This window comes from Notothenia coriiceps, unplaced genomic scaffold, assembly GCF_000735185.1.
Source record: "Notothenia coriiceps isolate Sejong01 unplaced genomic scaffold, NC01 NC01_scaffold00012621, whole genome shotgun sequence".
NCBI lineage: Eukaryota > Metazoa > Chordata > Actinopteri > Perciformes > Nototheniidae > Notothenia > Notothenia coriiceps.
The window spans coordinates 28,770-41,989 of record NW_011345322.1 but is presented as its reverse complement, the minus strand read 5'-3'; the positions used below and the strand labels follow the sequence as shown (position 1 = coordinate 41,989).

At 40.3% G+C, this 13,220-nt stretch overlaps 1 protein-coding gene across 1 annotated transcript in view; it reads right to left on the bottom strand.

Annotated features, from left to right (window-relative positions):
• LOC104947536 (ribosomal protein S6 kinase alpha-4-like) overlaps positions 1–13,220 on the bottom strand; it is a 38,007-nt gene that overhangs the window by 3,887 nt on the left and 20,900 nt on the right. Inside the window, exon 5 of the mRNA XM_010773585.1 lies at positions 12,086–12,259. Within this exon, the coding sequence (XP_010771887.1) occupies positions 12,086–12,259 (174 nt within the window). The remainder of the gene's footprint in view (positions 1–12,085; positions 12,260–13,220) is intronic.

The following is a 13,220-nucleotide window of genomic DNA, read 5'->3' as shown; positions in this document are numbered from 1 at the left end:
GAAACATTCTGAAAATGTTTTCAGGATGTTATTCTTTTTGTATAAAACGTTCCTGTTATGGCAAATATTAACACGGTCATGGTCAATGTCAGATTTATTTCTAGAGCGCTTTAAAACAAATGCATAATTTATTTAACATCAACCATGTTATCCTTCTCTAAAACAATAACATTCTGGCAACATAAAAAATCTAACTTGCAGCTGGAAATGTTTTAAGACCAGTAGGGCATAATGTTCTAACAATGTTATCAAAAACATTTTAAGAATGTTTTTAGAGAACGTTATCCTACCTTTCAGAAGAACATTCTGGGAACCAAAATAAAAGCTTCTGGCGAAAACGTTTTATGAACAGTAGGGCATAATGTTCTAACAATGTTTTCAAAAACATTTTAAGAAGGTTATCACCAAACATTTTAAGAATGTTTTTAGAGAACGTTATCCTACCTTTCAGAAGAACGTTCTGGAAACCAAACAAAAACTTCCCGCTGAAAACGTTTTAAGAATAGGAGGGCATAATGTTCTAACAATGTTATCACCAAACATTTTAAGAATGTTTTTAGAGAACGTTATCCTACCTTTCAGAAGAACGTTCTGGGAACCAAACAATAAAAACTTCTGCTGAAAACATTTTAAGAACAGTAGGGCATAATGTTCTAACAATGTTTTCAAAAACATTTTAAGAAGGTTATCACCAAACATTTTAAGAATGTTTTTAGAGAACGTTATCCTACCTTTCAGAAGAACGTTCTGGAAACCAAACAAAAACTTCCCGCTGAAAACGTTTTAAGAATAGGAGGGCATAATGTTCTAACAATGTTATCACCAAACATTTTAAGAATGTTTTTAGAGAACGTTATCCTACCTTTCAGAAGAACGTTCTGGGAACCAAACAAAAACTTCCCGCTGAAAACCTTCCTAGAACAATGACTGTAACATTCTCAGAATGTTTTTAGAACCAAACATTTCTAGCTGGGATGGCTGTATGGGGAAAGCAGCGACATAAATGGTGACGTAATCGGGCTTTAAATTGGTTGGAAAGCAAACAGTTCTCTTCTGTTGAAGAGTTGAACCTCAAATTGTTCACTTGCCCCAACGCAAGAGTTTAGGGTTTTGATGTCAATCAATGAGGTCAACCGGGATCAGAGTGGAATTGCCTTAAAACTCTACAGCGGCAGAGTGCAATACACAGAATATTTCTCAAATTGCTTTACTGAGTGTCTACACCAACAGCTTAAGAAGTATATTTGCAAAGGTGTGTCATATATTAACAGAAGGTATGCTTAAAAAGAGAGTCTCAGTCTGTGTCTCAGAAAGAGGGTGAATACAGGTATATTCAGACAGAAGGTGGGCGATTTATGTGTACAAAACTATTTCTGTGTATTTATTTAATTATTTATAGTGGCACTGCGTTTCTTTGTCATTATAGATGAACTCACTGCAGTTTATTTAACAGTAAAAGCATCAATTTCAATTAATCCGTCAGCAACTGACACCTCTGACAGAAGATGGTAGTCTTGAGTTGAAACATAGATTATTTATTAAAATGATAAAGAGTAATATTAACTTTATCATTTTGACAGACCTCAATGGGAATGATGTGAAAGTGCAGTGTCGTTTCTTTCACCACTCAGTTTGCCAGCACACGATTATCCTAGAAAAATGACATCTTCTACTTTGTGACCAAGGATCATGCCTATTGATTTTAATTCAGGCTTTTCCAAAGTTGACACAGCAATTGGAGAAGCAGACAAAAACACCACTCGGCGTGGTTTGGATATGTGTAGGTGAAAGGATATCTAGCTGTCTGTTAAAACTGCCAGAGGTTTGTAGTTGAAAGGAAAGTATCATTAACTTCTGTTAGACAGCTATATGCCATACATTTTGCATACATTCACAGTAAATATTTATTCAGTATGATTGCTGTCCAACAGAAGTTAAATCCATTTCTCACTTATTCTGACAATGTACTTAACCCCAAATAAAAGAACCCAATAAAAAGAGTTGTTAAATAATAGTGAAGTCACGTTGTAATAACAATAACTCATCCCTCTCGAGTTTTCTTTTTGAGCTTTGCCAAAAGCCACTGTGTCAAGTGTCTTACTTGGATTGCCGTCCGGAGTTGTCCAATATGGCAGACCATCTCGCACATGCGCACTGCAGATCGGGAAGGGGGACAGATCGGTTAGTGACACCCTGGCTTTTAACATGGGACTGAAATGGGGCTAGAAAGTACGAGCCTCCCTTTGGGCAGGTCTAGCCACAGGTCTCTGGCCTTTGATTATGTTCTGGCCCGCCATCTAGTGGCTCAAAAAAAATTGCCGACCCCTGACCTAGAGGGTTACAGTTTCATAAAACAGACTATTTCCCAGCTAAGGAGAGAAAGACACGTAAAAAGTACAAGCGAGACAAAACAGAGACAAACACACAGTGGGATAAGTGGAGAAAAGACAGATTGACAGAGGGAGAGAGAGACAGAGGGGAAAGGCGTCAGTGTGGAGAGGATTTATGAGTGGGGCCTGTCTGTTGGCTGTGGGCCTGGTCCCTCTGTGGTCCACTCCTCTGTAATATTCACCGCTCTTCAGGCTCCCATGTGTCTGCCTGTGGCTGCAATGTACACACATGCACAACCTTGCACGCACACGAATACTGTACAAACCGGAGTCAATGCGTGCACATATAGACTGCTCACCCCTGAGGAATCCAGTCACTGTACAATTACCCTTCTGCCGTGTCATTGGACAGTTAACATCTGCTCCCGCTTTTGTCTTCTTCTCAGTCCCCACCTCCTTGTGTCTGTTCGTCTCAGTGTGCTTATTATCCAGACTGTCCACCTGACCCTATACGTGCAGACGTCAGGGACTGAAACGCCACAGACCGCGAGTCAGATCATCTGACTGTCAATTCATTTAACTGGAATTTCCCAAAACAAGCCGCTTTATTTGAGTTTGGACCAAGATGAGCGAGCAACATTGTTTGACAGATCACAAAAGAAACTCAGTACACAATTAAGTCTCTGTATGTCAAGGGAATGGGAAGGAGGTTTTTAAGAGGCCCGATTATGCTTTCTGGGGGTTTCCCTTGAAGTTTCCCTGAAGTGTGTTATATGGGTTTTTCTGCATGTCAATGGTCTGGAAAGGCTACAATCCCAACGTTCCCTCCAGAGGGAGTTTCTGTCTCACACACTATGGCTGAAATGCCTCCATTGGACTCCTTTGTTTACTTCCATAATATAGCGACATCCCTATGTAACACTTGCACTTCTTTTGGCTGGCGCTCCAACACATTGTACGTGATCGGCTAAAGGGCGGTACATCTCTAAGCGGTCACCAATCACAACAGAGCAGGCCAGCTAACCAATCAGAGCAGACTGGGCTCTGGTTTCAGACAGAGGGTGAAAAGAGGTGCTGTAGCACAGGCAGTATGAGACAAATAAAGAGCTTTTTGTACATTAAAGCATGGAAACATGTCACAGTAGAGGAACATAATAGAAATATGACCCCGAAAATGAGCTCGATATGTCCTCTTTAAAGCCCCTGTCACACTGTCCCGAAATTGACACCCGATGGACACACGATTAAGGAAATGTTCAAATTCGGCTCTGATCGTTAAAACATCGGGCCATTCGTGAGGGCATCTTAAGCCATCGTATGACCGCCGGTGGAGTTTCTCAGGCTCCGGCAGCAACTTCGTGAGCGGCAACTTTGTACAGCACTCGTGAGGGCATCTTGTCAAATCGTGAGGGCATCTTGTTATCATCGGTGATAACAAGATGCTCTCACGATGGCCTTACGAAGGGCAAAATTGACACACGAATTCAACACGAAAATGAACCTTCGCAAGGTCCTTCGNTGTGTGTGTGTGTGTGTGTGTGTGTGTGTGTGTGTGTGTGTGTGTGTGAGTGATAGTGCACTGATACTGGAGCGGGCCAAAACACCTGAGAACGGAGGCCCTCACACACACACACACACACACACACACACACACACACACACACACACACACACACACACACACACACACACACACACACACACACACGCACACACACACACACACACACACACACACACACACACACACACACACACACACACACACACACACACACACACACACACACACACACACACACACACACACACACACACACACACACACACACACAGGTCAGGCAACCACACACTGAGAGATGAAGGAAGCATACACATGTCCACACTCACATGCAGAGTTAAAATAAGAACACACACACACACACACACACACACACACACACACACACACACACACACACACACACACACACACACACACACACGTAAAGTAAATATGTTATCATACTGTCAACAGGCAGCCGCACAAGATAATTAAATTAAATAAACAAGCTGATGAAAAGATTATTTAAACAGGATCACAGTTTCTAGCAGACATTTGATGTTGGCATTGTAACTTGATAATAGAGCTGCAACCTTGTTTTTATAATCCATTATTGCTGAATGTTTTTCTATTTATCAAATAATAGTTGTGTCTTTAAAATGTTAAAAATAAAAATATTTTAGTTTTGAATGTTTCCTCATAATCTTCTCCAAACCATATCACAGTTTAAAACCCAGAAAATAAATCATTAAAAAAATTGAAAGATAAATAAATTAGAGGGCAGTTTTGTTTACAATCATGACTTAAACAATGAACCAGCTATCACACAGACGCATCTAGTAGAAGACACTTTGATGTATCGAATATTTGTTCTAGCTTATCTTTTTTTTAAGCCATGTGCTACAGACACATTTCAAACTGTACCAGAAGAACTAAGGTGTGTTGCACAGCCCCCTTGTTACATCACTTCTGCCATTTTCCTGTTTTCTGTCCTGGGGCAAAATGAAATATTAACGTAATGTTCTCAGACAATGTAAAATATTAAATTAGTTGATTTTTACTTTTTAATCCATAGCTGCTGTGAAATTGTTGTCCTGTTTTTCTGGCCGTAGATTGCTGGCAGTTTAATCAGAAACTCTATTATGGCTCTGCTGCTTTAGTAGCCCTCTTCTCCACTCCACAATAAAATGGAGAGCTGTTTGAGATTGTGCCTCTCCCTCTTGGTAACAATAGAGAGTGGGGGAGCTCTGGAAGCCCTAGAAAGCCCACAGCAGCTACATCAACTACTCAAAACAAGCAACACACACATACAGTAAACACACACACACAAACACAGTAACTCACAGATTAACACAGATCTGTAACTTTACAGAATCCCTCAGTTCTAAGTACCCACGCCCACCAGCCATTGAATAGCGAGTCAGACAGGCAGCGGCTGTCTGGAGTCTAGACTAACTGCTGCGTGTCCCGCTCACCCTTTCTTCTCGGTGTTACAGAAAAGCAGCTTCGACGAGAGTGAGAAGAACACAGGTGTACGCGTGCATGTCTGTCACCCTGTTTACGCACTTTGGTAAATATTGTGTGTGTGCGTAGATGACAGTAGCAACCCCTGAGCTGAGAGATGTTCATCCCTTATTCATTAACATATACTGAGTGCGTCTGGTTGACAAAAATTGGCCTTGACGAGTCCCCAGTCTAATTTGGAGCTGATTTTTGGGAGGCGGGAGAGCGCCGAGCAGACACTGAAAGCAGCCAGTCGGCGCTAAAAAGCCAAGGCCAAAACTTACATCACAATTACCAGTGATTAATAATTCACAGTCAGAAACACTCGAGGAGTGTATACAAAGAATGTCAGCTCTCTCCTCGCTCTTTGACTCGGTATATCTGCCGGTAGATCCTCCTGTCTGCCTGCATGTCTGTCTTTCAGACTGCTGAGATACAATGATTGTAGCCAAAAACCCTCTCCTTCTTTCTCCCGCAGGCAGACACGTGAGTTAGATACAAAAGCAGGCAATTAGCGATCTTTTTGTTACAGACTAGCGAGTAAACATTCTCTCTATGTTCAGAGCTCAAACCTCCTCCCATCACTAATCTGCTGGGGTGAGCCGAGGGAGATTGTTCACAACGATAATGCTTAATTCACCATTTTGTTGTGGAAATCAGTGAGCTGGCATCAGCTGGCACCTTAATCTGCATTCAGGAAATATAAGTGTATACATTCTCTCTACTCTCCCTCCCTCTTTGTTCATATTTTTCTTCTTCTGCTGGGAAATAAAACATTAACACACTCCATGAATAAAGAATACTTCACTTGAAGAAGACATGACAAACGCTCTCCTTTCCCAGCAGCTGATGGAGAGGAAGAGTAATGACGGAGTCTGCCTCCCTGCAATCTGCAGTGTTGTATATTATCTCTTCATTTTAAGAACCATCCATGACAAGACCCACTGAGACTATTTTTTTCTCTTTCACCTTCAATTATCCAGATAGGTGAATTAAGAATATATTCCCTTTTGGCTGCCTGGCAAAAGGCCGCTAGAGGAGAAGGGGATGAAGGAGCAAATAAATTATTTGAAGCAAAGCTACGCTTTGTGCCACTCCCTCGGAGACAAAGAAAGATTCTGCACAACCGAGACCAAGAAATAAGGATGAGAGAGAAGAGCATAGTGAAAAAAGGAAATTATAGTACGTAGAGAAAAAAGGACAAATGGGAAAAAAGTGGGAGTGATAACGAGAGAGATTATGAGGAATAAGCACCGTGTGTGTGTGTGTGTGTGTGTGTGTGTGTGTGTGTGTGTGTGTGTGTGTGTGTGTGTGTGTGTGTGTGTGTGTGTGTGTGTGTGTGTGTGTGTGTGTGTAGTGTGTGGTGTGTGTGTGTGTGAGTGTGTGTGAGAGAGAGAGAGAGATAGAGATAAGAGATCATAGCTTGCAGTAGAGAATCCTCCTTGGCTGAAATAGGCGTGCTGCTGCAACAGCTGGGTCTCAGTACGCTTCAGGAAACTGAATAAATACATTGGACAATTTCCATGGAACGAATGAAACCAACAATGTGTTAGTCCGTCTCTCAATACTTTCCAACTTCCAGTAGCACTCAGCCCCGAGCTCATTTGTTCCAGCAGCAGATACAAATCTTAAAAAATGTGTCACAAAGTATGCCCATATACTGTAGTTCTATATTTACCAAGTACCTATAGATTAAGCTGGGCTTAGTTCTTTTTAGCAAACTTTAAGTAAAACGGTTTAATAGTGTATTTGTTGGGGATTTTCAGCTATGAATTAATACACAGCCAGAGAGTGCATGTGGGGATTACATGGTTTGAATGTTTTTTTTCACTTAAAGCAAAATATAGATAAACATTTTTTTTATGTGATTTGTTGACAATCAGATCATTTTAAAATGTCAAACTTTTTCCTTTTACTCAACAAATATTTAAAAAATAGTCAAACAAAACACCTTATCTGTAATAATAATTCACAAAAATATTATGAAGGCACGCTTTGCATCGCATCCAAGTAGCTGAAGCACTATCTTGTAAACTGTTGATTGTATTTCATCTATTTTCTTCAGGTTGTTGAATGAGTCTGTTTTCAAGGCTGTTTGACTTTGATGGGAGAATAATGCTACCACCCAAATTACTACATTTGTGCTGTTGTGAATGTTTCACAGTTGGTCTCACAAGATGAACTTCCATCTTACCTGTAGACTAAGGCCTGTCTGCAGTATCTTCATCCATGTCTGTCAGTTTGATAAGAAGCTAATGATTAGTCCCTTAACCACTTTACTGGGCAGAGTGTTTCTGAAATGAAACAGTAAGGGATATTGACTTGTTAAGAGCATCTGCTGGCTGACAACAAGCAAGTCTTTCCATTATGATGAATCCTTTAGGCAACATAATGCACCTGGGGATTCAGTCTGAGATAATTGTTGTTGATGTCAAAGAGGCTGTGGTGAGGTAAATGTAGACGCGCACACACATACCTTCTCTGACACACACTTGCCATTTATCTTTCCTGTTGTTTGGAGAGACCCATTATGTCTCTGGAGTTGTAATCTAATTGAGACTCATTCTATTGTCAATAAGGCATACTCCTAAGAGAGCTAGGGTTAAACATAGTGACTTAACATCACTGTATTAAGCTAAAACCATATATATGTCCCAGCTACTGCCCACAGCACGAAACAAGCTTAACAATGCCAAATATATAGAACACTATTCTTACATGCTATCATTTGCAGATTTTTTAGGAATGACTGAACTATCTTGGTAAAACAAGACACATTTATTTCCGCTCTCCCTTCTCCTCTCCTTTTCCTACTTCGCCAACAGGGATATTTTGCCGGGAAGAGTTTTCAAAGATAATATTAATCCAGTTAATCCACTACCGGGATACTCAAGCTCGTTTGTTGAGTTGCCTGTTAGCAAAATGACTGATAGTGAACCAATCTAAATACAGATTATTTCATTATTCTACAGCCATTATATTCTGGAATCAACATTAAAACCTAATAATGGCAAAAAAATAAAAGCTGTTCTCTACTGCTACTTGGTATAGTTGATTAGAACTTTTTATTTAAAAGCAAACATCATTAAACGTTGTAGGCTTCAAAATAAATCAATTTCCCTCTTAATAACACAGTGTAATTCAATTAGCCACCTTGCATCATACTGCATGTTCTGAGGCTCCTGTATGTCCCATGATGACGCTGCTGTCTCTTTGATTTTCCATCCAGGCTCTGTCAAGATGAGCCTAACTGCTGTTGTTAACCTCACTGCTGCTCTGTCCCAACTTGCCTTGAGATTGCTCATATTTGCCATTCAGTGTCATATAATGCAGGAGCTCATTATTGAAAATAATTGGACCAGCTAATCACAGCGATGTCTGTTGTTGTCCCTGCGGCTGTAATGTTATCATGCATCTTAATATGGATACAGAAAGGGAAGTAAACATTACCTGGACTGGACCGCAAACCCTACATTTCAATTTAGCAGTAAGAACACTAATACAATACATTGAATTCATATTCTTGAATTTAAAAATGTTTTCCCTCTGCTACTGTCTTCTACCCATGTGGGATCAATACTCTTGTTGTTGCCATTGGTTTTAAACATAGACTGTATGGTTTTAGTTGAAGTCCTGAAATGGTTAATAAAGGTATCCAGCAGGGATCACAAATAGGCCCCATGCTATTAACTCTGCAGTCTGTAGCACAACTTCTATGGACTTCACAAGTGCACAACATTTCAATGTTCCTCTTCCTTATCATTATCATCATCATTTCAAGTATTTTGTTGTGTTCGAAGTGAATAAACATGACATCACAGAACAGGTTAGCAACAATATCTTGCAGTGGCAGTGGATGCAACATAACCTGTATCCAGACTGCTTCTAGGTCCTGTCGAATAAAGACATACAAATACAAATGAATAACATTTTTTTTAAATAACCTAATGTGGAAATCTGGCCATCATACTGAAACAAACTACTCTCAAGCATTCTGTCTAAGTCATGGTCAAACTGTTGAACAACATCATTACATTGTTGCTATTTCACGTAGGATTAATGTCATTATCTCGATTAATCTCCTTATTATAATCAATATCATCACAGACCAATGGTAGAAGAACATGTATATCCTGCATTTTACCTACATTTACATGTGCACACTGCACACATACACAACCACATTCTGAAGTGCATCACTTGCTGTACTGAAGTCAGCACGTCCACAGCTGATGGAGGAAATTATTTATTGAATTTCCATAGAGATGGTCTGAGAGTTACTTTCAGCCCCACTTCCTATTTGAAGCTAATGAATGCAGATTGAAAAGATGTTGATTCCATCCAAACAAACGCCCCCAACACCTGCACATCAAGTCTGTCCTCTTCAGCACTAAAATAGAAATCATAATTTAAATATTCATACCCCTCAATGGACTCAATAAATAAATATATTAATAAACCCTTCTATTAATTTTTCTCTCTCTCTCTTCCTATTAAAGTTGAGAGTGTGGACAAGAGCAAGTGGTCTGCTCTATGTTAAATGGTGTAATTTGTTATCTGGGGGTGTTAAATTAGTGTTTCTGTTGCGGTTTTGTTTTCTATTAATCAAAACCTGAGAAGGACTGTTTACCTCATGCTCAGTCAACAGAGTAGAGAACAGTAACTCATCAATAGGAGCAAAGCACTAAGGTTGTACAATTTAGGTCGTATTTGCTAAAAATGTATGCACTTATACTGAAAGGGTCATGAAAGGAATAAAATAATTTGTTATATTGTGCTCTTATAGCCTGCAGTTGTCTATATTTTTTTAATTATAATGTCATTCCAGAATTCCTTTTATTAATGTAATACTCTCTGAACTTACAATAAAAAAAAAGATGGAAGACTTAAAGGTCCCATGACATGCATTTCCAGTTATTACCCGTCCTCTTGTGTGTTATGTAGCTTTTTCTGCATGTAAACGGTCTGCAGAGTCACAAACCCTCAAAGTACACCCTGTAGCGAGTAAAACTCTAACAGCCCCTACACACGGCGGCGTGCGTTTTCGCTTGCCGGCGGGGGGGGCTGAAACTCGACCAACAACCAATCACATGAATCTCCCGCCCCAGACACACAAGCACGCGGTTTGATTGGCTAGAGCTTTTACTAGCATATGATTCGATGTTGGCTAGAGCTTGGACTGGCATATGAGTCGGCTGACGCCTCCGTCGAGGCGTCAAAAGTAGAACATTGCTCTACTTTTGCAGCGAGCACCACGAGAGAAGCTACGCTTTGCTCCCACAATGCAGTTCACCCCATTCAAATTGAATGGGCAGAAGCGTTGAAGCGGCAACGCACGCCGCCGTGTGTAGAGGCCGTAACACAGAAAATACCTGTCTATGCTGCCTCAGAACGCCTCGTTTGAGATTTTTCTTTTTCCATTTTTTTCTTCCTGGGTATAGTGACGTGACCAGGAAACGACTCCAGTAATACAGCTCACACTGCACCCAGACCCCACGCAGCATTCTCATCTGTTTGTCATTACTGGTGTCATTTTCTGGTTGCTAACAAACACCATTGTAACACATAATCTCTGATCTTCCGCTGTAACGGCGGTGGACTCATCAGAACAGATTGGGCGAGCTGACCAATCAGAGCACAGTGGGAGGGGGAGGGGGGGCAGGAGCTCCAACAAGCCGTTTAGGACAGAGAGTGAATACACATACTAGACAGAGATGCTGTATGAGAAACCAATGTGATTTTGGAACATTGAACAAGGTAAATCTATTCTAGTAGACCTCAACAATGGAATTATGATCAGTAGATATGGCCATGTCATGGGACAGAGGTTACAAATCGAAAGACTTATTTGCGACTGAGGTAAATATTCCACTTTAACAACAAATGGGATGCTAGATGCAACTCCTTGACTCCATGGTCAAAATGTGTTCCCATGTACATCCACCAACACTGAAGACCTCAGTTTGAATGGTTTGCAATGACACACTTGAATTTGTAATGTATTTGGAAAAGCCAATCAGACAAAATGTGGTTTGAGACCTTGTTTTTCAAGCTGTTTATCTTATCTGCATTGTCCCTCTATGAAAGAGTCATGTGATACCACTGTAAGGATTAAAGTACTTTTGGCAGCGTTGTTGGCTGTAACAGGATGTCCTTTGAGCAGTGGCGAGCCGTGACTTTTATACCTACGGCCCCCCCCCCCCCTCCCCCCTAGAGGGCCCTGACGGCTCGCCACTGCCTTTGAGTCACTTCAACAACTTAAAATAATAATAATATTGGGCTGTAGCCATGTCTTTCTTGGCCATGCGAACTGTTGGCTGTGCCATAGCAGCAGATATTTCGGCCTAAAAAGCACTTAACCTGCATTTTACAAATTAAATAAGGCATTGACGAAGCAGCAGGACATAAATAGTGCATTTCATGATGGCCATAGTCTGCAGTTCATAGTAAACTGTTGTGTCAGGTGTGACCTTCATGTCGACACTGCTAGACCTTTCTGCTCAATGGTGGAGCAGTCATCTCAGAAAATAATATTGAAGTGGACAGCCAAGGAGAAACGTACACCGGGAAAGATAATACTTAGACTTGGTGGTGAAAAACAACGGAGAGAGGCAGAAGTGGGACATGATTTATATAAGAAAGAGATATTACGGGCAACCAGTAAAAAGCCTATACCTCTCATGTTTTTTGTACAGACTGAGTATCTAACCTGTGTATGATGCGCTTCGTACGGAGGTAACCCAGGGCCAGGGCCAGCTCACAGATGTAGAGTTTGACGGTGCTCTCTGAGAAATGGACGTTCTGCTGGAGGTGATAGCGCAGGTCTCCTCCCAAGAGCAAGTCCACCACCATAAACATGTCCTCCTCATCCTGGAAGGAATACCTGCAGAGGAAAGCAGACTGTCAGGAGTGAAAGGTGACAAGTCCAGAGGGACGCCAGGACAAGGACGGTTGGAGACAAAGGAGATTACAAAATGAGGATGCATACCAGGAGGGGTTGAATGAAAAGAGGTATATGCAATAGGAGTGGGAGAAGAATTCTAAAAAGGAAATGAATATAACACTGCTCACAAAAATAATGGGAAATAATGAAAGACATATACTTGTTTACTTACATAGATTTGTCACACTCTTTCATAATACAGGTGGGAGCCACTTTGTTTGCTAATGCCTGAGTCAATTCTTATTATCCTGTCTTTAAGGCTAATAAGGTAACACATCTATTTAAATACATTGTACACAAGAGGCTGGGAGAAAGGTTACAGTGTTCCTGTTTAAACATATTTTTGACAGCATACAGTAGAAGGACATGCAATTTCACAGGATGTCTTTTTCCCCCTTTCCTTTTTAAACATTACAATATTTGTTTATAGTGTTCGGGCATGTTTTAGTTTAGTTTTATTATTTATTCAAAGAAGAAGAAAGCCCACATTTAATACCAGTAACATAGCTGACAAATGAATATTAATAATGGCAAATATATAGAAAAGAAGAACAAAACTGAGCTACAAAATATCAATTGCTTACCAAACTGTTTGTAACAGTTAAATTAAATCTAATACTTGTTTTTTTAAATATATTCAGGACACAATCATCATTATAATGTAATCCTTGTTTTGTTGCTCATTTTTTTCTACAGCAAATAAGGTTGACACAGAAAACATAATCTCTGTTGTGATTACATTAGCATTCAGGCTACCCTGGCTATTATTTTTAATACTACATGAAGTGATTGTGTTATTGAAAATGTATACTTCTGCTATTCCATCAGCTTTGGCGGTATGAAAATATTTGAGGTCATATATTGAGCACAATTTTACATCCACTCAGCAACATTGTCTGCT